The sequence below is a fragment of the Cherax quadricarinatus genome, unplaced genomic scaffold (assembly GCF_038502225.1).
Source record: "Cherax quadricarinatus isolate ZL_2023a unplaced genomic scaffold, ASM3850222v1 Contig1599, whole genome shotgun sequence".
In the NCBI taxonomy this organism is placed as follows: Eukaryota; Metazoa; Arthropoda; class Malacostraca; order Decapoda; family Parastacidae; genus Cherax; species Cherax quadricarinatus.
In genome coordinates this window covers 48,315-73,226 of record NW_027196625.1, presented here as the reverse complement: position 1 = coordinate 73,226, position 24,912 = coordinate 48,315, and the positions used below count along the sequence as shown (strand labels likewise).

General features: G+C 37.2%; 1 protein-coding gene across 1 annotated transcript; it reads left to right on the top strand.

The window, feature by feature from the left end:
- The first annotated feature begins 3,681 nt into the window (after window positions 1-3,681).
- On the top strand, window positions 3,682-17,452 carry LOC128704782 (intraflagellar transport protein 22 homolog). The gene is made up of 4 exons (XM_070081068.1): window positions 3,682-3,836; window positions 10,648-10,820; window positions 13,573-13,769; window positions 15,607-17,452. The coding sequence occupies exons 1-4, from the start codon at window positions 3,795-3,797 to the stop codon at window positions 15,753-15,755; spliced, it is 561 nt and encodes a 186-aa protein (XP_069937169.1). The 5' UTR covers window positions 3,682-3,794; the 3' UTR covers window positions 15,756-17,452.
- Window positions 17,453-24,912: the final 7,460 nt, after the last annotated feature.

Here is a 24,912-nt window from a genome sequence, read left to right as displayed (position 1 = left end):
CCTGGGTTATCCTGGCTGACTAACACTCCCTATCCTGGGTTATCCTGGCTGGTTAACACTCCCTACCCTGGGTTATCCTGGCTGGCTAACACTCCCTACCCTGGGTTATCCTGGCTGGCTAACACTCCCTACCCTGCGTTATCCTGGCTGGCTAACACTCCCTACCCTGGGTTATCCTGGCTGGCTAACACTCCCTACCCTGGGTTATCCTGGCTGGCTAACACTCCCTACCCTGGGTTATCCTGGCTGGCTAACACTCCCTACCCTGGGTTCTCCTGGCTGACTAACACTCCTACAGTGGGTTATCCTGGCTGGTTAACACTCCCTACCCTGGGTTATCCTGGCTGGCTAACACTCCCTACCCTGGGTTATCTTGGCTGGCTAACACTCCCTACCCTGGGTTATCCTGGCTGGCTAACACTCCCTACCCTGGGTTATCCTGGCTGGTTAACACTCCCTACCCTGGGTTATCCTGGCTGACTAACACTCCCTACCCTGGGTTATCCTGGCTGGTTAACACTCCCTACCCTGGGTTATCCTGGCTGGCTAACACTCCCTACCCTGGGTTATCCTGGCTGGTTAACACTCCCTACCCTGGGTTATCCTGGCTGACTAACACTCCCTATCCTGGGTTATCCTGGCTGGTTAACACTCCCTACCCTGGGTTATCCTGGCTGGCTAACACTCCCTACCCTGGGTTATCCTGGCTGGTTAACACCCCCTACCCTGGGTTATCCTGGCTGGCTAACACTCCCTACCCTGAATTACCCTGGCTGGCTAACACTCCCTACCCTGGGTTATGCTGGCTGGCTAACACTCCCTACCCTGGGTTATCCTGGCTGGCTAACACTCCCTACCCTGGGTTATCCTGGCTGGCTAACACTCCCTACCCTGCGTTATCCTGGCTGACTAACACTCCCTATCCTGGGTTATCCTGGCTGGTTAACACTCCCTACCCTGGGTTATCCTGGCTGGCTAACACTCCCTATCCTGGGTTATCCTGGCTTGTTAACACTCCCTACCCTGGGTTATCCTGGCTGGCTAACACTCCCTACCCTGGGTTATCCTGGCTGGCTAACACTCCCTACCCTGGGTTATCCTGGCTGGCTAACACTCCCTACCCTGGGTTATCCTGGCTGGCTAACACTCCCTACCCTGGGTTATCCTGGCTGGCTAACACTCCCTACCCTGGGTTATCCTGGCTGACTAACACTCCCTATCCTGGGTTATCCTGGCTGGTTAACACTCCCTACCCTGGGTTATCCTGGCTGGCTAACACTCCCTACCCTGCGTTATCCTGGCTGGCTAACACTCCCTACCCTGGGTTATCCTGGCTGGCTAACACTCCCTACCCTGGGTTATCCTGGCTGGTTAACACTCCCTACCCTGGGTTATCCTGGCTGGCTAACACTCCCTACCCTGGGTTATCCTGGCTGACTAACACTTTCTATCCTGGGTTATCCTGGCTGGTTAACACTCCCTACCCTGGGTTATCCTGGCTGGCTAACACTCCTTACCCTGGGTTATCCTGGCTGGCTAACACTCCCTACCCTGCGTTATCCTGGCTGGCTAACACTCCCTACCCTGGGTTATCCTGGCTGGCTAACACTCCCTACCCTGGGTTATCCTGGCTGACTAACACTCCCTATCCTGGGTTATCCTGGCTGGTTAACACTCCCTACCCTGGGTTATCCTGGCTGGCTAACACTCCCTACCCTGGGTTATCCTGGCTTGTTAACACTCCCTACCCTGGGTTATCCTGGCTGGCTAACACTCCCTACCCTGGGTTATCCTGGCTGGCTAACACTCCCTACCCTGGGTTATCCTGGCTGGCTAACACTCCCTACCCTGGGTTATCCTGGCTGGCTAACACTCCCTACCCTGGGTTATCCTGGCTGGCTAACACTCCCTACCCTGGGTTATCCTGGCTGGCTAACACTCCTTACCCTGGGTTATCCTGGCTGGCTAACACTCCCTACCCTGCGTTATCCTGGCTGGCTAACACTCCCTACCCTGGGTTATCCTGGCTGGCTAACACTCCCTACCCTGGGTTATCCTGGCTGACTAACACTCCCTATCCTGGGTTATCCTGGCTGGTTAACACTCCCTACCCTGGGTTATCCTGGCTGGCTAACACTCCCTACCCTGGGTTATCCTGGCTGGCTAACACTCCCTACCCTGGGTTATCCTGGCTGACTAACACTCCCTATCCTGGGTTATCCTGGCTGGTTAACACTCCCTACCCTGGGTTATCCTTGCTGGCTAACACTCCCTATCCTGGGTTATCCTGGCTGGTTAACACCCCCTACCCTGGGTTATCCTGGCTGGCTAACACTCCCTACCCTGAATTATCCTGGCTGGCTAACACTCCCTACCCTGGGTTATTCTGGCTGGCTAACACTCCCTACCCTGGGTTATCCTGGCTGGCTAACACTCCCTACCCTGGGTTATCCTGGCTGGCTAACACTCCCTACCCTGCGTTATCCTGGCTGGCTAACACTCCCTACCCTGGGTTATCCTGGCTGGCTAACACTCCCTACCCTGGGTTATCCTGGCTGGGTAACACTCTCTACCCTGGGTTATCCTGGCTGGGTAACACTCCCTACCCTGGGTTATCCTGGCTGGTTAACACCCCCTACCCTGGGTTATCCTGGCTGGCTAACACTCCCTACCCTGAATTATCCTGGCTGGCTAACACTCCCTACCCTGTGTTATGCTGGCTGGCTAACACTCCCTACCCTGGGTTATCCTGGCTGGCTAACACTCCCTACCCTGGGTTATCCTGCCTGGCTAACACTCCCTACCCTGGGTTATCCTGGCTGGCTAACACTCCTACCCTGGGTTATCCTGGCTGGCTAACACTCCCTACCCTGGGTTATCCTGGCTGGCTAACACTCCCTACCCTGGGTTATCCTGGCTGGCTAACACTCCCTACCCTGGGTTATCCTGGCTGGCTAACCCTCCGGGGTTAAAATCCCAAGAAAATTATCAATTATTCTAATGAACCCGACCGTCCGGGATTCGTTCACGTCCATTCGGGAAGATATGGCTCGCTTCATACCATTTCTCCATGACTATATGAGATATTTATGTGTACCTGTACCTGAATAAACTTAATGACTGACTTACTGAGTGACTTATGATTTATTGACTGACTGTGTGACTTACTGATTGACTGACTTATTCACATAATGACTGACTTACTTACTGGCTGAGTTATTTACATACTGACTGACCCATTGACTGACCCAATGACTGACTGTCTGACTGACTGACTGACTGACTGACTGACTGACTGACATATATGGTCCCTGGACACACTAAGACACAATCATGGTGGCCCTATAATCCAACTTGAAAATGTCTTGCAAATCAAAATATCAAATTTTTTACTTATAAAACTCTATCTACATAGACATATCGATGGATAATTCTTCAATGGACAAATTTAATAGATTTTTTTCTGTATAAATCCTTGAAAATTTCCTCAATAATAGACAAATACAGAAAAAATAAATCCCCTTCGAATGTAAAAAAAAAAAAAAAAATTAAAATAGAAGACAACTTAAGTATTTTTTATAATAAAAAAATATCGGTATTAAATATATCATTACATTTTAAAATTAAAAACATTTATTTATATATATTTTTATAATTTTATATTAATGGTCGTTATATCACCAGAATGTAAACAAATATTTTTCTTAAAATCTGAAGAAATTTGAAGATTTTGATAAATATTTGAGGAGAATTTTAGTTATTTTGAAGAAATAAGAGATAATAAGACTTAAATAATGACACATAAGATTAAAATACTGATGGTGGGACCCACTGAGGTGAGTATATATGTTGGTATATATGTTAGTATATATGTTAGTATATATGTTAGTATATATGTTAGTATATATGTTAGTATATATGTTGGTATATATGTTAGTATATATGTTGGTATATATGTTAGTATATATGTTAGTATATATGTTAGTATCTAGGTAGTAGGTTGGTAGACAGCAACCGCCCAGGGAGGTACTACCGTCCTGCCAAGTGAGTGTAAAACGTAAGCCTGTAATTGTTTTACATGATGGTAGGATTGCTGGTGTTTTTTCTGTCTCATAAACATGCAAGGTTTCAGGTACGTCTTGCTACTTCTGCTTACACTTAGGTCACACTACACATACATGTACAAGCATATGTATACACACCCCTCTGGGTTTTCTTCTATTTTCTTACTAGCTCTTGTTCTTGTTTATTTCCTCTTATCTCCATGGGGAAGTGGAACAGAATTCTTCCTCCGTAAGCTATGCGTGTTGTAAGAGGCGACTAAAATGCCAGGAGCAAGGGGCTAGTAACCCCTTCTCCTGTATATATTACTAAATGTGAAAGGAGAAACTTTTGTTTTTCCTTTTGGGCCACCCCGCCTCGGTGGGATACAGCCGATGTGTTGAAAGAAAGAAAGATATGTTAGTATATATGTTGTTAGTATATATGTTAGTATATATGTTAGTATATATGTTAGTATATATGTTAGTATATATGTTGGTATATATGTTAGTATATATGTTAGTATATTTGTTAGTATATATGTTAGTATATATGTTAGTATATATGTTAGTATATATGTTGGTATATATGTTAGTATATATGTTAGTATATATGTTGTTAGTATATATGTTAGTATATATGTTAGTATATATGTTAGTATATATGTTGTTAGTATATATGTTAGTATATATGTTAGTATATATGTTGGTATATATGTCAGTATATATGTTAGTATATATGTTAGTATATATGTTAGTATATATGTTGGTATATATGTCAGTATATATGTTAGTATATATGTTAGTATATATGTTAGTATATATGTTGTTAGTATATATGTTAGTATATATGTTGTTAGTATATATATTAGTATATATGTTAGTATATATGTTGTTAGTATATATGTTAGTATATATGTTAGTATATATGTTAGTATATATGTTAGTATATATGTTGTTAGTATATATGTTAGTATATATGTTAGTATATATGTTAGTATATATGTTAGTATATATGTTGTTAGTATATATGTTAGTATATATGTTAGTATATATGTTAGTATATGTTAGTATATATGTTAGTATATATGTTGTTAGTATATATGTTAGTATATATGTTAGTATATATGTTAGTATATATGTTAGTATATATGTTAGTATATATGTTGTTAGTATATATGTTAGTATATATGTTAGTATATATGTTAGTATATATGTTAGTATATATGTTGTTAGTATATATGTTAGTATATATGTTAGTATATATGTTAGTATATATGTTGTTAGTATATATGTTAGTATATATGTTAGTATATATGTTGTTAGTATATATGTTAGTATATATGTTGTTAGTATATATGTTAGTATATATGTTAGTATATATGTTAGTATATATGTTAGTATATATGTTAGTATATATGTTAGTATATATGTTAGTATTTATGTTAGTATATATGTTAGTATATATGTTGTTAGTATATATGATGTTAGTATATATGTTAGTATATATGTTAGTATATATGTTAGTATATATGTTAGTATATATGTTGTTAGTATATATGTTAGTATATATGTTAGTATATATGTTAGTATATATGTTAGTATATATGTTGTTAGTATATATGTTAGTATATATGTTGTTAGTATATATGTTAGTATATATGTTGTTAGTATATATGTTGTTAGTATATATGTTAGTATATATGTTAGTATATATGTTAGTATATATGTTGTTAGTATATATGTTGTTAGTATATATGTTGTTAGTATATATGTTAGTATATATGTTGTTAGTATATATGTTAGTATATATGTTAGTATATATGTTGTTAGTATATATGTTAGTATATATGTTGTTAGTATATATGTTGTTAGTATATATGTTAGTATATATGTTGTTAGTATATATGTTGTTAGTATATATGTTGTTAGTATATATGTTAGTATATATGTTGTTAGTATATGTTGTTAGTATATATGTTGTTAGTATATATGTTGTTAGTATATATGTTAGTATATATGTTAGTATATATGTTAGTATATATGTTAGTATATATGTTAGTATATGTTGTTAGTATATATGTTGTTAGTATATGTTGTTAGTATATATGTTGTTAGTATATATCTTGTTAGTATATATGTTGTTAGTATATATGTTAGTATATATGTTAGTATATATGTTGTTAGTATATATGTTAGTATATATGTTAGTATATATGTTGTTAGTATATATGTTAGTATATATGTTAGTATATATGTTGTTAGTATATATGTTAGTATATATGTTGTTAGTATATATGTTAGTATATATGTTAGTATATATGTTGTTAGTATATATGTTAGTATATATGTTAGTATATATGTTGTTAGTATATATGTTAGTATATATGTTGTTAGTATATATGTTAGTATATATGTTGTTAGTATATATGTTAGTATATATGTTGTTAGTATATATGTTAGTATATATGTTGTTAGTATATATGTTAGTATATATGTTGTTAGTATATATGTTAGTATATATGTTGTTAGTATATATGTTAGTATATATGTTGTTAGTATATATGTTAGTATATATGTTGTTAGTATATATGTTAGTATATATGTTGTTAGTATATATGTTAGTATATATGTTAGTATATATGTTGTTAGTATATATGTTGTTAGTATATATGTTAGTATATATGTTAGTATATATGTTGTTAGTATATATGTTAGTATATATGTTAGTATATATGTTGTTAGTATATATGTTAGTATATATGCTAGTATATATGTTGTTAGTATATATGTTAGTATATATGTTAGTATATATGTTGTTAGTATATATGTTAGTATATATGTTGTTAGTATATATGTTAGTATATATGTTAGTATATATGTTGTTAGTATATATGTTAGTATGTATGTTGTTAGTATATATGTTGTTAGTATATATGTTAGTATATATGTTGTTAGTATATATGTTAGTATATATGTTGTTAGTATATATGTTAGTATATATGTTAGTATATATGTTAGTATATATGTTAGTATATATGTTGTTAGTATATATGTTAGTATATATGTTAGTATATATGTTGTTAGTATATATGTTAGTATATATGTTGTTAGTATATATGTTAGTATATATGTTTGTTAAGTTTTGTTAGATAATAATAACAATTACAACAGTAATAATAATAATAATAATAATAATAATAATAATGATAATAATAATAATAATAATAATAATAATGATAATAATAATAATAATAATAATGATAATAATGATAATAATAATAATAATAATAATAATAATAATAATAATAATAATGATAATAATAATAATAATAATAATAATGATAATAATAATAATAATAATAATAATAATAATAAAAATAATGATAATAATGATAATAATAATGATAATAATAATAATAATAATAATAATAATAATAATAATAATAATAATAATAATAATAATCATAATAATAATAATTATAATAATGATAATAATAATAATAATAATGATAATAATAATGATAATCTTAATATAATAATAATAATGATAATAATAATGATAATAATCATAATAATGATAATAATAATAATAATAATAATAATAATAATAATAATAATAGGCTCCTAATCTGTATGGCCCTTGTTGGTTTAGTGCTTTGTTCTGATAATAGCAATAAGGCCCTTAAACTGTAAGGCCCTTGCGGGTTTAGTGCTTTGATTATAATCAGGCCCTTGAAGGGAGGTGCCACGATGCTGGTCGAAGGCTCTTGATCCAGGTAATTGCAGCTCTGCTTCCTTGGATCAAACCTTGAATTCATCGGGTGTCGCGACTTGCGATTTCCGAGACCCGGAGATGTAATATAAGGTCAGATTTCCCCGATTTACGACCATCGTTTATTACGAATACGTGTTTATAAAAACTATTGTAATATTAAAACAAATAATAATATATCGTAATGTTCAATATGTATGATAATCAACGTATTTGTGTATATATTTGTGTATATATTTGTGTATATATTTGTGTATATATTTGTGTATATATTTGTGTATATATTTGTGTATATATTTGTGTATTTGTGTATATATTTGTGTATTTGTGTATATATTTGTGTATATATTTGTGTATATATGTATATATTTGTGTATATATTTGTGTATATATGTATATATTTGTGTATATATTTGTGTATATGTGTATATGTGTATATATTTGTATATATATTTGTGTATATATTTGTGTATTTGTGTATATATTTGTGTATTTGTGTATATGTGTATTTGTGTATATATTTGTGTATATATTTGTGTATATATGTATATATTTGTGTATATATTTGTGTATATGTGTATATGTGTATATATTTGTGTATATATTTGTGTATTTGTGTATATGTGTATTTGTGTATATATTTGTGTATATATTTGTGTATATATTTGTGTATATATGTATATATTTGTGTATATATTTGTGTATATATTTGTGTATTTGTGTATATATTTGTGTATATATTTGTGTATATATTTGTGTATATATTTGTGTATATATTTGTGTATATATTTGTGTATATATTTGTGTATATGTGTATATATTTGTGTATATATTTGTGTATATATTTGTGTATATGTGTATATATTTGTGTATTTGTGTATATATTTGTGTATATGTGTATATATTTGTGTATATGTGTATATATTTGTGTATATATTTGTGTATATGTGTATATATTTGTGTATATATTTGTGTATATATTTGTGTATATATTTGTGTATATATTTGTGTATATATGTATATATTTGTGTATATATGTATATATTTGTGTATATATTTGTGTATATATTTGTGTATATGTGTATATATTTGTGTATATATTTGTGTATATATGTATATATTTGTGTATATGTGTATATATTTGTGTATATATTTGTGTATATATGTATATATTTGTGTATATGTGTATATATTTGTGTATATGTGTATATATTTGTGTATATATGTATATATTTGTGTATATATTTGTGTATTTATTTGTGTATATATTTGTGTATATATTTGTGTATATATTTGTGTATATGTGTATATATTTGTGTATATATTTGTGTATATATGTATATATTTGTGTATATATTTGTGTATATATGTATATATTTGTGTATATATTTGTGTATGTGTATATATTTGTGTATATATGTATATATTTGTGTATATGTGTATATATTTGTGTATATGTGTATATATTTGTGTATATATTTGTGTATATATGTATATATTTGTGTATATATGTATATATTTGTGTATATATTTGTGTATATATGTATATATTTGTGTATATATTTGTGTATATGTGTATATATTTGTGTATATATCGGAATAAACTTACTTACCTTCTTACTTAACTCGGCTTAAGCCATAATAAACGACTGCCAACGAATAAACGGAAAGATGGACGGGGGACTCTAACTGTGGCGCCAAGTTCTGGCCGTGTCAGACTTGGGGTCGAGGTTCGAGCTTCGTCCTCGTCTTTCCGTTGATTTGTTTATAATCTTTGTAAAAACATAGCTGTTATTATTATTTTTAGATTATTTTCTTTTTTTATTGTTTTATTATTATTATTGTTATTATTATTATTTTTATTTTCTTTTGTTATTTTATTATTGTTATTATTATTATTATTCAGTCTCGGAGGTTGTATATTATAAGGTTTAGGTTTTGACTTTTTAAAAAAAATTACGTCAGATAATCGGTTTCACACACAAGTTCGCTGGTTCATAAAAAAGGAAAAAATCACCATCATTCATTCAGTCCCTGTGTTGGTAGAAACGTGTCGATGTCACGATCCACATGTAACACTTTGCTATATTTCTTCAACATTTTGCCCACTCGGTAAGCTTGCCGCCTTCATTAATTATCTTAAATTTCAACTCCAAAGTAGTTGCTGCCGCACCATCGTAAAGTTAAAATATCGTAAGTCGAATCATCGTAAATCAAGGAGCATCTGTACTAGGGTATGAGGCTATACCTTACCTTTGATGTACCTTTGCTGAGTTTTGAGTCTTACTACTCCCGGAGCTTGGCCACGGGCCAGGCTGGTCTGGTGCTAACCTGGTCAACCAGACTGTTGCTGCTGGAGGCTTGCTGCCCCACACATTCATCACAGCCTGGTTGATATGATACCTGGTGAAGATACTTATTCACTTTTCTCTTGAATCTTGTAATGTGACTGAAATATACCTGATTATTATTTTTTCTCGATGAAAATTAGACACGTGCAACATCTGGATATCTTTATAGTAGACGTTTTTGCCATCCAGTGGTTCTATCAATACAAATTCCAGGATGTACGTAATTGGAAGACGGAACTATATACGTACAAAAGATGAAGATCACCGATTACGATGATCTTCAGCTCCAAGGCTGAGGGACTGATTATCTCATCTTTTGTATATAGTTCTGTCTTCCAATTACATCTTGGAATTTGTATTGATAAAACCACTGGACGGCAAAAACGTCTACTATAAAGATGCCCAGATGTTGCACGTGTCTCATTTTCATCTTGTTGGTATTGTATACCTTTCGTTTACGTTCTTTTTTTTCTTGCATCAGTGTGGCAAGACTGCTCTAGCCAACTTTCTGAGTGAGTCGGGAGAGGTGGGCAGCGGCGAGTATCGACCGACCAAAGGCTGTCGCATTGTTGAGTTTGAAATTCCTAACCTGACTGTCAACAGCATGACAACGAAAGCTGAAGTTGAACTTTGGGATGTGAGCGGAGATAGATGGTAAGTACTATACAATACAGTGCTATATAAATATAGATAACTTATTTTTTTTTTTTTTTTTTATCACACTGGCCGATTCCCACCAAGGCAGGGTGGCCCGAAAAAGAAAAACTTTCACCATCATTCACTCCATCACTGTCTTGCCAGAAGGGTGCTTTACACTACAGTTTTTAAAACTGCAACATTAACACCCCTCCTTCAGAGTGCAGGCACTGTACTTCCCATCTCCAGGACTCAAGTCCGGCCTGCCGGTTTCCCTGAATCCCTTCATAAATGTTACTTTGCTCACACTCCAACAGCACGTCAAGTATTAAAAACCATTTGTCTCCATTCACTCCTATCAAACACGCTCACGCATGCCTGCTGGAAGTCCAAGCCCCTCGCACACAAAACCTCCTTTACCCCCTCCCTCCAACCCTTCCTAGGCCGACCCCTACCCCGCCTTCCTTCCACTACAGACTGATACACTCTTGAAGTCATTCTGTTTCGCTCCATTCTCTCTACATGTCCGAACCACCTCAACAACCCTTCCTCAGCCCTCTGGACAACAGTTTTGGTAATCCCGCACCTCCTCCTAACTTCCAAACTACGAATTCTCTGCATTATATTCACACCACACATTGCCCTCAGACATGACATCTCCACTGCCTCCAGCCTTCTCCTCGCTGCAACATTCATCACCCACGCTTCACACCCATATAAGAGCGTTGGTAAAACTATACTCTCATACATTCCCCTCTTTGCCTCCAAGGACAAAGTTCTTTGTCTCCACAGACTCCTAAGTGCACCACTCACTCTTTTTCCCTCATCAATTCTATGGTTCACCTCATCTTTCATAGACCCATCCGCTGACACGTCCACTCCCAAATATCTGAATACGTTCACCTCCTCCATACTCTCTCCCTCCAATCTGATATTCAATCTTTCATCACCTAATCTTTTTGTTATCCTCATAACCTTACTCTTTCCTGTATTCACCTTTAATTTTCTTCTTTTGCACACCCTACCAAATTCATCCACCAATCTCTGCAGCTTCTCTTCAGAATCTCCCAAGAGCACAGTGTCATCAGCAAAGAGCAGCTGTGACAACTCCCACTTTGTGTGTGATTCTTTATCTTTTAACTCCACGCCTCTTGCCAAGACCCTCGCATTTACTTCTCTTACAACCCCATCTATAAATATATTAAACAACCACGGTGACATCACACATCCTTGTCTAAGGCCTACTTTTACTGGGAAAAAATTTCCCTCTTTCCTACATACTCTAACTTGAGCCTCACTATCCTCGTAAAAACTCTTCACTGCTTTCAGTAACCTACCTCCTACACCATACACTTGCAACATCTGCCACATTGCCCCCCTATCCACCCTGTCATACGCCTTTTCCAAATCCATAAATGCCACAAAGACCTCTTTAGCCTTATCTAAATACTGTTCACTTATATGTTTCACTGTAAACACCTGGTCCACACACCCCCTACCTTTCCTAAAGCCTCCTTGTTCATCTGCTATCCTATTCTCCGTCTTACTCTTAATTCTTTCAATTATAACTCTACCATACACTTTACCAGGTACACTCAACAGACTTATCCCCCTATAATTTTTGCACTCTCTTTTATCCCCTTTGCCTTTATACAAAGGAACTATGCATGCTCTCTGCCAATCCCTAGGTACCTTACCCTCTTCCATACATTTATTAAATAATTGCACCAACCACTCCAAAACTATATCCCCACCTGCTTTTAACATTTCTATCTTTATCCCATCAATCCCGGCTGCCTTACCCCCTTTCATTTTACCTACTGCCTCACGAACTTCCCCCACACTCACAACTGGCTCTTCCTCACTCCTACAAGATGTTATTCCTCCTTGCTCTATACACGAAATCACAGCTTCCCTATCTTCATCAACATTTAACAATTCCTCAAAATATTCCCTCCATCTTCCCAATACCTCTAACTCTCCATTTAATAACTCTCCTCTCCTATTTTTAACTGACAAATCCATTTGTTCTCTAGGCTTTCTTAACTTGTTAATCTCACTCCAAAACTTTTTCTTATTTTCAACAAAATTTGTTGATAACATCTCACCCACTCTCTCATTTGCTCTCTTTTTACATTGCTTCACCACTCTCTTAACCTCTCTCTTTTTCTCCATATACTCTTCCCTCCTTGCATCACTTCTACTTTGTAAAAACTTCTCATATGCTAACTTTTTCTCCCTTACTACTCTCTTATCTGTAATGCAAATTACTTTATCCACCACAGTCAAATTACTTCCCACCTGCTGCTCCCTATTACTCCATTAAATTGAGGGCTTACACTTCAGACCTTCTGTTTTATTTTCTCCATGTTGATGCATTTCTGCAATTGATCAGGATTTATTGCATTATTATACACAACCCACAGATTGGATACTGATACTTATGATAACTTGAACCATTAACTAGATCATAGTCCAAATTGGAGCAAAATATTATCATGAGATTCACTCTCCTATGTGCGGGTTATTTGTGTATTGTTCCAGTCATGGTATTGTGTTTTTTTTTTTTATTCTGTACTTTATTATGTTTGGATTAAGTATGCGATAGCAATAAAGTAATATATTGGATCATAAAGGAAATAAGTCACTTTGACTTTTTTGGGTGATTCTGGAGAATAATCTACACATGCTGCTATGTATGATAACTTAGGTAACTGCATTTCTGTGTTCCTGTACCTGAATAAATTTACTTATGTCCTTATTTACACAGGTTTGAAAATTGCTGGCCAGCTATTCAGAGAGGTGTCAATGGTATTGTGTTTGTGTATAGTCCCGGGCGGGAGGACCACGCACGCACCTTAGACACCTTTTATACCCACTTTGTGGAGCAGCAAGGTCTCCGTGAGACTCAATGTGTTGTATTTTGCCATTACAAGCCAGACTATAAGGGCAAAGGAGCTAAACTCTGTAAGAATGCTTTTGTATAATTTTTGTTTTAGTTAGGAAATCAGCTAGGTTACTTTGAAATCAGCTAGGTTACTTTGAAGTCAGCTAGGTTACTTTGAAATCAGCTAGGTTACTTTGAAATCAGCTAGGTTACTTTGAAATGGTTCTTCATTTAACACAGCTGATAAACTCTTAACACAGTATGTATGTATTGTATACAGCGCCTCTTCACTTAGTGACGTACTCGTTTACCGACCACTCAGACTTACGACCAGCTCTCCAACCAGTATGCAAACCTAAATGATGTATATAAGAACTGATTTCCTCTATTCTGTTTTTTTACAATATACAGTATACTACTGTATAAACATTTAAAAATATATTAAAAATAATATAAATTGTGCAAAGGTGATGTTAAAAAATAACTTAAGATGGTTGACACAAACCCACTACCAGTACAGTACGCTCCTTGCTCAATGACCAATTTGCTTAACAACCTACTCTTAGGAATGGAACCCCGTCGTTAAGTGAGGAGATGCTGTATGTATGTTTATTAATCTCCATGGGGTAGTGGGTTAGAATATTTCCTCCATAAGTCATGTGTCATAAGAGGCTGACAGCAAGATGCTTGTAACTCTTTCTCCTGTATAAATTACTAAATGTAAGAAGACAAAAGTTTTTGTTTCTTCTTTTTTAGGTCACCGACCTCGGTGGGAGATGACCGATGTGCTTAAAAAAATAAAAATATTTATGCATGTTATGGCACATATGACAATAGAAGATAAGATGAATACTGTTTAGGTCAGTCACAATCTGAGGCATTTTTCAGTTCAAACTAAGAACTTTAAGGGTGATAAAACTTAAAAGAGAGTAGAGAAGATCCAAAGGTTTGCAACAAGATTTGTACTGTGTTTCAACCACAGTGTAATGAATGCCAAGCATTTATTACACAGAGTGAGCCTTTTCACAAAGGTTGACTCAACGCACCAGCCGTATCCCACTGATGTGGGGTGGCCCGAAAGGAAAAACAAAAGTTTCCGTAAGCCAAGCGTGTTGTAAGAGGCGACTAAAATGCCGGGACTTGCTCCCGGCATTTTAGTCGCCTCTTACAACAGTGGACCCCCGGTTAACGATATTTTTTCATTCCAGAAGTATGTTCAGGTGCCAGTACTGACCGAATTTGTTCCCATAAGGAATATTGTGAATTAGATTAGTCCATTTCAGACTCCTAAACATACACGTACAAACACACTTACATAAATACACTTACATAATTTGTCGCATTGGGAGGTGATCGTTAAACGGGGGTCCACTGTATTACTAAATTTAAAAAGAGAAAGGTTGACTCTGCTGTGCATATTTTACATATTGGTATTGTTACCATAAAACATAACAGTGTGACTTTGTAAATGGTCCAAATCAGACCAAAATGTTGTCATAATCTCCTCTCCCTATGTGTGGTTATTTGTGTATTGTTCCAGTTCTTTATTGGTACCATAATTTTTATTTTGACTGCACATACAGGAATACCTGGTTAATACTGTGGGTTAAGCTCCAGACTGCCCTGTACAGTGAATATCACTTTAAAGCAAATCACAGCCTTTTTTACATTTGCCAGTGGATATAAAAGCCATTTATTAAGTGCACAATAGCACTAGGCCTAAAAAAACAATGCAAAAGTTGAAATAAATAAATAATTGCTTTTGACCATCTTAAGAGGAAGTTAAGTGCTGAAAATAATAAACATAAATATAATTAAAAAACGCCGTATTAGCAAAGCGCTCTAAAGCGGGCGCCATATTAATGAGGTATGCCTATAGTAGTAAACCATATTAACCAGTTTATTTCTTCTTTTCAGCGAATTCTTTCAACCAGATCCCAAAAATTGACACACAGCTGGACGAGGACAGTGGAAGCGTTAGGAGAGATTTCAACAATTTTGTGGCTTCTGTTTTAGGGCACATGTCTGCAGTAGCTGAAATGCAGGAGAACTCAATTCTTTTGTAAAATCAAATTTAAATTCAGTGAGTGTTGCTGCTATGTAGATATATGGAAGAAATCACAATAAAATGAAGAAGTGCAACTGTGAAAAACTACCATAGTGAAAATTGGAAATATAACTCGATTGTGTTCCTTGTCAGGCGAACAATTTGACTTGATGTTAGGTTAGGTAAGGTTCGTCAGGTAACAGGACAAGTGTTTCCTGGCGCAGGTCTTAGTCAGATGACCACCTGTTGTTGGAGCTTTTGGTCATCATCTGACTGAGGCCTTCTGCTGGCTTACTGGCCCACCCCTCTAAAAATTATGGTCATAATTACAACCAACATCAACTTGATGTTGGACAGATGTATGAGTGGGTTAGGTTTGTGTGGGATAGGTTTGTGTGATATAGGTTTTTGTGGGATAGGTTTGTGTGAGATAGGTTTTTGTGGGATAGGTTTGTGTGAGATAGGTTTGTGTGAGGTGTCACCTCTGAGTGAGGTGTCACCTCTGAGTGAGGTGTCGCCTCTGAGTGAGGTGTCACCTCTGAGTGAGGTGTCGCCTCTGAGTGAGGTGTCACCTCTGAGTGAGGTGTCATCTCTGAGTGAGGTGTCACCTCTGATTGAGGTGTCACCTCTGAGTGAGGTGTCACCTCTGAGTGAGGTGTCGCCTCTGAGTGAGGTGTCACCTCTGAGTGAGGTGTTGCCTCTGAGTGAGGTGTCACCTCTGAGTGAGGTGTCATCTCTGAGTGAGGTGTCACCTCTGAGTGAGGTGTCACCTCTGAGTGAGGTGTCACCTCTGAGTGAGGTGTCATCTCTGAGTGAAGCGTCATCTCAGATTTTAACTTATAACATATGCTTTTCTTGCCTCTTCTTCCTTTTCCTCTGAAGATATATGAAGAAGCCCATGCAGGCACTCAGGCTTTATTTCCTATTTTCACTCTGGCATTTCCATGTAGATTATATCATTTGTTAATGCAGAAATATCATAATTGTAATGAAAAATGCTGTTTATACTGTATTTTAAGGGGAAAAATTTAGCAGAATCCTATTGTTTTAGTTAAAGCAATAAATCTATATACAGTGGAACCTCAAATATCGAACTTTCTTCGGTCCAGAAGGCTGTTCGAGTACCAGTACCGACAGATTTTATTCCCATCAGGAATAATGTAAATTAGATTAAACCATTTAAGACCCTCAAAAATACACTTATAAAAGCACTTACAAAAATACACTTACATAATTGGTTGTGTTGGGAGCAGTTCGATTTTTGAGGTTCCACTGTATTTTTGTTATGTGAATATTGTAGGTAAAAATTGAAATAAGCTTTGATTTAATGAATTTATGGGATGGGAGTGGGTGGCCAGTAATGACGATTGTAGTGGCTAGAGATGAGATTCTTTTGCTGTGATTGTAAAAATAATGGACAGTTTTGTAACCAATGGACTTTCTCTGTTGTTTTTAAATCTCTTGATCCAATGGATTTTGTCTTGTATTTCTGAAATACATTAAATCAAAAATTTAGTATATACAGTATACAAGATGTTCACAATTTATATATACCTTAGCAAAAAAAATTTTCGTTTTCTCTCAAAATTTTCTATAATTCACAGCTTACAACTCGGAATGCATTACGGATTTTTTTAATTGTGACAAGTGGACCTAGCATTATTTTGAGTTAATGCACCTAAAAGTTTTTTGAGCATAATAAAGATGTTTTAAGTTTAGAGTATTGTGAATGACGGCGGTAGTATGAATGTAAGATAGTAACCATATTAACCCTTAAACGGTCCAAACGTATATATACGTTTTTTCAACATTTGAAAGTGTGTAAAAAAAACTTTTATGTACATTTTTTTGTTATATTTGAAAATATGTAAAAAAAACATAGATCTACTTTTGGACTACGGATTTGAACGTCGATCTATTTGGACCGTTTAAGGGTTAACAAATTGGTACTGATAGTAACCGTGGTTGTTTAATATATTTATAGATGGGGTTGTAAGAGAAGTAAATGCGAGGGTCTTGGCAAGAGGCGTGGAGTTAAAAGATAAAGAATCACACACAAAGTGGGAGTTGTCACAGCTGCTCTTTGCTGATGACACTGTGCTCTTGGGAGATTCTGAAGAGAAGTTGCAGAGATTGGTGGATGAATTTGGTAGGGTGTGCAAAAGAAGAAAATTAAAAGTGAATACAGGAAAGAGTAAGGTTATGAGGATAACAAAAAGATTAGGTGATGAAAGATTGAATATCAGATTGGAGGGAGAGAGTATGGAGGAGGTGAACGTATTCAGATATTTGGGAGTGGACGTGTCAGCGGATGGGTCTATGAAAGATGAGGTGAATCAAAGAATTGATGAGGGAAAAAGAGTGAGTGGTGCACTTAGGAGTCTGTGGAGACAAAGAACTTTGTCCTTGGAGGCAAAGAGGGGAATGTATGAAAGTATAGTTTTACCAACGCTCTTATATGGGTGTGAAGCATGGGTGATGAATGTTGCAGCGAGGAGAAGGCTGGAGGCAGTGGAGATGTCATGTCTGAGGGCAATGTGTGGTGTGAATATAATGCAGAGAATTCGTAGTTTGGAAGTTAGGAGGAGGTGCGGGATTACCAAAACTGTTGTCCAGAGGGCTGAGGAAGGGTTGTTGAGGTGGTTCGGACATGTAGAGAGAATGGAGCGAAACAGAATGACTTCAAGAGTGTATCAGTCTGTAGTGGAAGGAAGGCGGGGTAGGGGTCGGCCTAGGAAGGGTTGGAGGGAGGGGGTAAAGGAGGTTTTGTGTGCGAGGGGCTTGGACTTCCAGCAGGCATGCATGAGCGTGTTTGATAGGAGTGAATGGAGACGAATGGTTTTTAATACTTGACGTGCTGTTGGAGTGTGAGCAAAGTAACATTTATGAAGGGGTTCAGGGAAACCGGCAGGCCGGACTTGAGTCCTGGAGATGGGAAGTACAGTGCCTGCACTCTGAAGGAGGGGTGTTAATGTTGCAGTTTAAAAACTGTAGTGTAAAGCACCCTTCTGGCAAGACAGTGATGGAGTGAATGATGGTGAAAGTTTTTCTTTTTCGGGCCACTCTGCCTTGGTGGGAATCGGCCAGTGTGATAATAAAAAATAAAAAAAAAAAGTAACAAATTAAGATAACTTCAAATTGGTAGCGGTGGCAAGGAGTGCATAGTGTTAGCAACTTTTTACATTAATAACTTTGTATTAAGAACTCAAAATAACTAAATACAAAGTTATACTCTCCACTTACTGTACTTTGTCAAGTACAACTGATGCTCTCCACTTACTGTACTTTGTCAAGTACAACTGATGCTCTCCACTTACTGTACTTTGTCAAGTACAACTGATGCTCTCCACTTACTGTACTTTGTCAAGTACAACTGATGCTCTCCACTTACAGTACTTTGTCAAGTACAACTGATGCTCTCCACTTACAGTACTTTGTCAAGTACAACTGATGCTCTCCACTTACAGTACTTTGTCAAGTACAACTGATGCTCTCCACTTACAGTACTTTGTCAAGTACAACTGATGCTCTCCACTTACAGTACTTTGTCAGGTACAACTGATGCTCTCCACTTACAGTACTTTGTCAAGTACAACTGATGCTCTCCACTTACAGTACTTTATCAAGTACAACTGATGCTCTCCACTTACAGTACTTTGTCAAGTACAACTGATGCTCTCCACTTACTGTACTTTGTTAAGTACAACTGATGCTCTCCACTTACTGTACTTTGTTAAGTACAACTGATGCTCTCCACTTACAGTACTTTGTCAAGTACAACTGATGCTCTCCACTTACTGTACTTTGTCAAGTACAACTGATGCTCTCCACTTACAGTACTTTGTTAAGTACAACTGATGCTCTCCACTTACAGTACTTTGTCAAGTACAACTGATGCTCTCCACTTACAGTACTTTGTCAAGTACAACTGATGCTCTCCACTTACTGTACTTTATCAAGTACAACTGATGCTCTCCACTTACTGTACTTTGTCAAGTACAACTGATGCTCTCCACTTACTGTACTTTGTCAAGTACAACTGATGCTCTCCACTTACAGTACTTTGTCAAGTACAACTGATGCTCTCCACTTACTGTACTTTGTCAAGTACAACTGATGCTCTCCACTTACTGTACTTTGTCAAGTACAACTGATGCTCTCCACTTACTGTACTTTGTCAAGTACAACTGATGCTCTCCACTTACAGTACTTTGTTAAGTACAACTGATGCTCTCCACTTACTGTACTTTGTCAAGTACAACTGATGCTCTCCACTTACAGTACTTTATCAAGTACAACTGATGCTCTCCACTTACAGTACTTTGTCAAGTACAACTGATGCTCTCCACTTACTGTACTTTGTTAAGTACAACTGATGCTCTCCACTTACTGTACTTTGTCAAGTACAACTGATGCTCTCCACTTACAGTACTTTGTTAAGTACAACTGATGCTCTCCACTTACTGTACTTTGTCAAGTATAACTGATGCTCTCCACTTACAGTACTTTGTCAAGTACAACTGATGCTCTCCACTTACTGTACTTTGTTAAGTACAACTGATGCTCTCCACTTACAGTACTTTGTTAAGTACAACTGATGCTCTCCACTTACTGTACTTTGTCAAGTACAACTGATGCTCTCCACTTACAGTACTTTGTTAAGTACAACTGATGCTCTCCACTTACTGTACTTTGTCAAGTACAACTGATGCTCTCCACTTACTGTACTTTGTCAAGTACAACTGATGCTCTCCACTTACTGTACTTTGTTAAGTACAACTGATGCTCTCCACTTACTGTACTTTGTTAAGTACAACTGATGCTCTCCACTTACAGTACTTTGTCAAGTACAACTGATGCTCTCCACTTACTGTACTTTGTCAAGTACAACTGATGCTCTCCACTTACTGTACTTTGTCAAGTACAACTGATGCTCTCCACTTACAGTACTTTGTTAAGTACAACTGATGCTCTCCACTTACTGTACTTTGTCAAGTACAACTGATGCTCTCCACTTACAGTACTTTATCAAGTACAACTGATGCTCTCCACTTACAGTACTTTGTCAAGTACAACTGATGCTCTCCACTTACTGTACTTTGTTAAGTACAACTGATGCTCTCCACTTACTGTACTTTGTCAAGTACAACTGATGCTCTCCACTTACAGTACTTTGTTAAGTACAACTGATGCTCTCCACTTACTGTACTTTGTCAAGTATAACTGATGCTCTCCACTTACAGTACTTTGTCAAGTACAACTGATGCTCTCCACTTACTGTACTTTGTTAAGTACAACTGATGCTCTCCACTTACAGTACTTTGTTAAGTACAACTGATGCTCTCCACTTACTGTACTTTGTCAAGTACAACTGATGCTCTCCACTTACAGTACTTTGTTAAGTACAACTGATGCTCTCCACTTACTGTACTTTGTCAAGTACAACTGATGCTCTCCACTTACTGTACTTTGTCAAGTACAACTGATGCTCTCCACTTACTGTACTTTGTTAAGTACAACTGATGCTCTCCACTTACTGTACTTTGTTAAGTACAACTGATGCTCTCCACTTACTGTACTCTGTTAAGTACAACTGATGCTCTCCACTTACAGTACTTTATCAAGTACAACTGATGTCCCTTATATTATGTGGATTTCTCAAGGTTTCTCATAGAAATACTAAATGAACATACGTGATATTCTTCATAAACCCACTAGTTGTATATACATGTAACAAATTCCAGGTAGTTTCTCTAGTCATCTCTAGTGCTGTAGTACAAGTGTATCTTACACAAAAAAAAACGCACAGAGGAGAAAGAAACTTACAATGATACAGTGGACCCCCGGTTAACGATATTTTTTCATTCCAGAAGTATGTTCAGGTGCCAGTACTGACCGAATTTGTTCCCATAAGGAATATTGTGAAGTAGATTAGTCCATTTCAGACCCCCAAACATACACGTACAAACGCACTTACATAAATACACTTACATAATTGGTCGCATTGGGAGGTGATCGTTAAGCGCCGGTCCACTGTATTTTGGTTCAACTTGGATCATTGACTAGTCAGACACTCATTGTGATGAGGTTCATTCTCCTATGTGCAGGTTATTTATGTATTGTTCCAGTCACAGTATTGTGTCTTTTTCTTCTTTAAGAGCACCTTGTCTTGTCGGCACTTAGTAAATTTATGCAGGTGTACACAAATACAGTTACATAGAATATATATAGCAGCAGATTATTATTATTATTATTATAATCAGAAAGAAGCGCTAAGCCACAAGGGCTATACAGCTATAGCAGCAGATGTGTAGAGAACCTGGGTAACCCAGAAAAGTTAGATCGAATGACTTATTACCATTGGGGTCCTTCAAGTCATAAGTTACAGAATCAGTCTTTGTGGATGTAGCAATGTTGGCTGACTTCCACAGCTTGTGTTTTGTGTGATGTATTTTGTTAATGCTATGTTAACCATTGTTCAGATGCTGGATTTTATCATCAAATTCAAATTATTTATGTTGTGGAATATACAGTGAATGTTGTTTACTTGTTATGTAGTGTTAGCTACAAAAGAAAGCCACTATTATTATTATTATAATCAAGGGGGAAGCGCTAAACCTGGAGGATTATACAGCGCCTGGGGGGGATGATGTGGAAGGCATTCAGGCTTAATTCGGGGAACTGGAGCACAGTTCCAATTCCCTAAATCAAGAGCCCCTCACCAACATCAAGGAACCTTCCTTGAGGGGTAGAAAGCCACTAGCATGCAGTGCATTTTGGGCAAATTGCATTGTATTTTGGGGAAACTACAGTGCATTTTAGGCAAATGTAGTTTTTCTTCACTAGTTCACATTTTGTAGATACTGATTATTTTGTCATCTGACACAGCACAGCCGTTATTGTATGTATGTTGTGTGGTACATGTCTCAGTCAGGCTGGACTTTCTTGATCACAGTTATTTGTCTTATTTCCACCTGTGGTTGAGCACCTACGATGATAATTATAATATTTGCAGGTCAAGTTTAGCTTCTCAAAGCTGAAAATAAATGGGATCTATCAACAGTTAATATTATTTATTTTAATAAAGGCTGAAGTAGCTACTGGATTTTAAATAATAAAATATCATTTATAAACTAAGTATGCAGTTTTATTTTATTGGCCACATTTATATTATTATATAGTGTTAGAGTGTTCAGCAGAAGTTTGTGGTTACAAGAAAGTGGGTGCGGGAGGGAAGAAGAGCGATTGGTGTAATGATGATGTACAGAGAAAAAGTTAGCATATGAAAGGTTTTAACAAAGTAAAAGTGATGCAAGTAGGGAGGAGTATATGGAGAGAAAGAGAGAGGTGACGAGAGTGGTGAAGCAATGTAAAAAGGGAGCAAATGAAGGAGTTGGTGAGACGTTATCAACAAATTTTGTTGAAAATAAGAAAAAGTTTTGGAGTGAGATTAATAAGTTAAGGAAACCTAAGGAACAAATGGATTTGTCAATTAAAAATAGGAGAGGAGAGTTAGATGACAGCAAGGAAATGAGTGAGCTACTCAAGTCCCAATATGACTCAGTTTTTAGCAAGCCGCTAACCAGACTGAGAGTCGAAGATCAAAATGAATTTTTTATGAGAGAGCCACAAAATTTGATTAACACAAGCCTATCCGATGTTATCCTGACGCCAAATGACTTCGAACAGGCGATAAATGACATGCCCTTGCACTCTGCCCCTGGACCAGACTCATGGAACTCCGCTTAGGTCATGCACCACTTAGGTCTATCAACGACATGGGAAAAAAAGGTGAAAAATGTGCTATGGATTACTGCTCATTGGATGGTGTCATTACTGTACTTTGGAAAGACAGTAAGGTTGTTATTTTATTGACAAATGATATGGGCATCAACCTTGTGACAGAGATTAAAAGGTGAATGTTGACTGTCCTTCAGTCATAAAGAATTACAGTGCCCATATGGGAGGCACAGACGAGAATGATACACAAATAACCCTCACATAAAAGAGAGAAGCTTACGACGACGTTTCGGTCCGACTTGGACCATTTACAAAGTCACACTTTGTAAATGGTCCAAATCGGACCGAAACGTCGTCGTAAGCTTCTCTCTTTTATGTGCGGATTATTTGTGTATGAGAATGATATGTTGGTCCATCTCTACAAGTCTCTACTCAGAGCAAAACGCTGGTACATGCGACTCTTTGGATATGTCCTCCATCTTTGTTGTGTCAATGGCTGGTTGCTGTACAGGTGTGACTGTGGTACTTTGAGAGACAAATACATCAGCCTCAAGAAATTCAGGTTATCTGTGTCCCTTTCTGCGAGAAGACCAACCAAGGAAATCCCAAGGACCCTGACATCGTCGCCAAGTTTCTCATCTTCAGGGTCTTGTTCACGGTCTTGTTCACGGTCTTTCTCACGGTCTTCCTCATGGTCTTTCTCACGGTCTTAATCACGGTCTTCCTCACGGTCTTTCTCACGGTCTTCCTCACGGTCTTTCTCACGGTCTTCCTCACGGTCTTCCTCACGGTCTTCCTCACGTTCTTCCTCACGTTCTTCCTCACGGTCTTCCTCACGGTCTTCCTCACGGTCTTCCTCACTGTCTTCCTCACGGTCTTCCTCACGGTCTTCCTCACGGTCTTCCTCACGGTCTTCCTCACGGTCTTCCTCACGATCTTCCTCACGGTCTTCCTCACGGTCTTCCTCACGGTCTTCCTCACGATCTTCCTCACGGTCTTCCTCACGATCTTCCTCACGGTCTTCCTCACGGTCTTCCTCACGGTCTTCCTCACGGTCTTCCTCACGGTCTTCCTCACGGTCTTCCTCACGATCTTCCTCACGGTCTTCCTCACGGTCTTCCTCACGGTCTTCCTCACGGTCTTCCTCACGGTCTTCCTCACGATCTTCCTCACGGTCTTCCTCACGGTCTTCCTCACGATCTTCCTCACGGTCTTCCTCACGATCTTCCTCACGGTCTTCCTCACGGTCTTCCTCACGGTCTTCCTCACGGTCTTCCTCACGGTCTTCCTCACGGTCTTCCTCACGATCTTCCTCACGGTCTTCCTCACGGTCTTCCTCACGGTCTTCCTCACGGTCTTCCTCACGATCTTCCTCACGGTCTTCCTCACGGTCTTCCTCACGGTCTTCCTCACGGTCTTCCTCACGATCTTCCTCA

What these genes read in the sequence shown, in the direction of transcription:
- LOC128704782 (XM_070081068.1), top strand. Translation starts at nt 3,795, where the DNA reads ATGACACATAAGATTAAAATACTGATGGTGGGACCCACTGAG. An exon ending in GATGTGAGCGGAGATAGATG is followed by an intron (nt 10,821 to 13,572) that starts GTAAGTACTATA and finishes TTATTTACACAG; the next exon opens with GTTTGAAAATTGCTGGCCAG. An exon ending in GGGCAAAGGAGCTAAACTCT is followed by an intron (nt 13,770 to 15,606) that starts GTAAGAATGCTT and finishes TCTTCTTTTCAG; the next exon opens with CGAATTCTTTCAACCAGATC.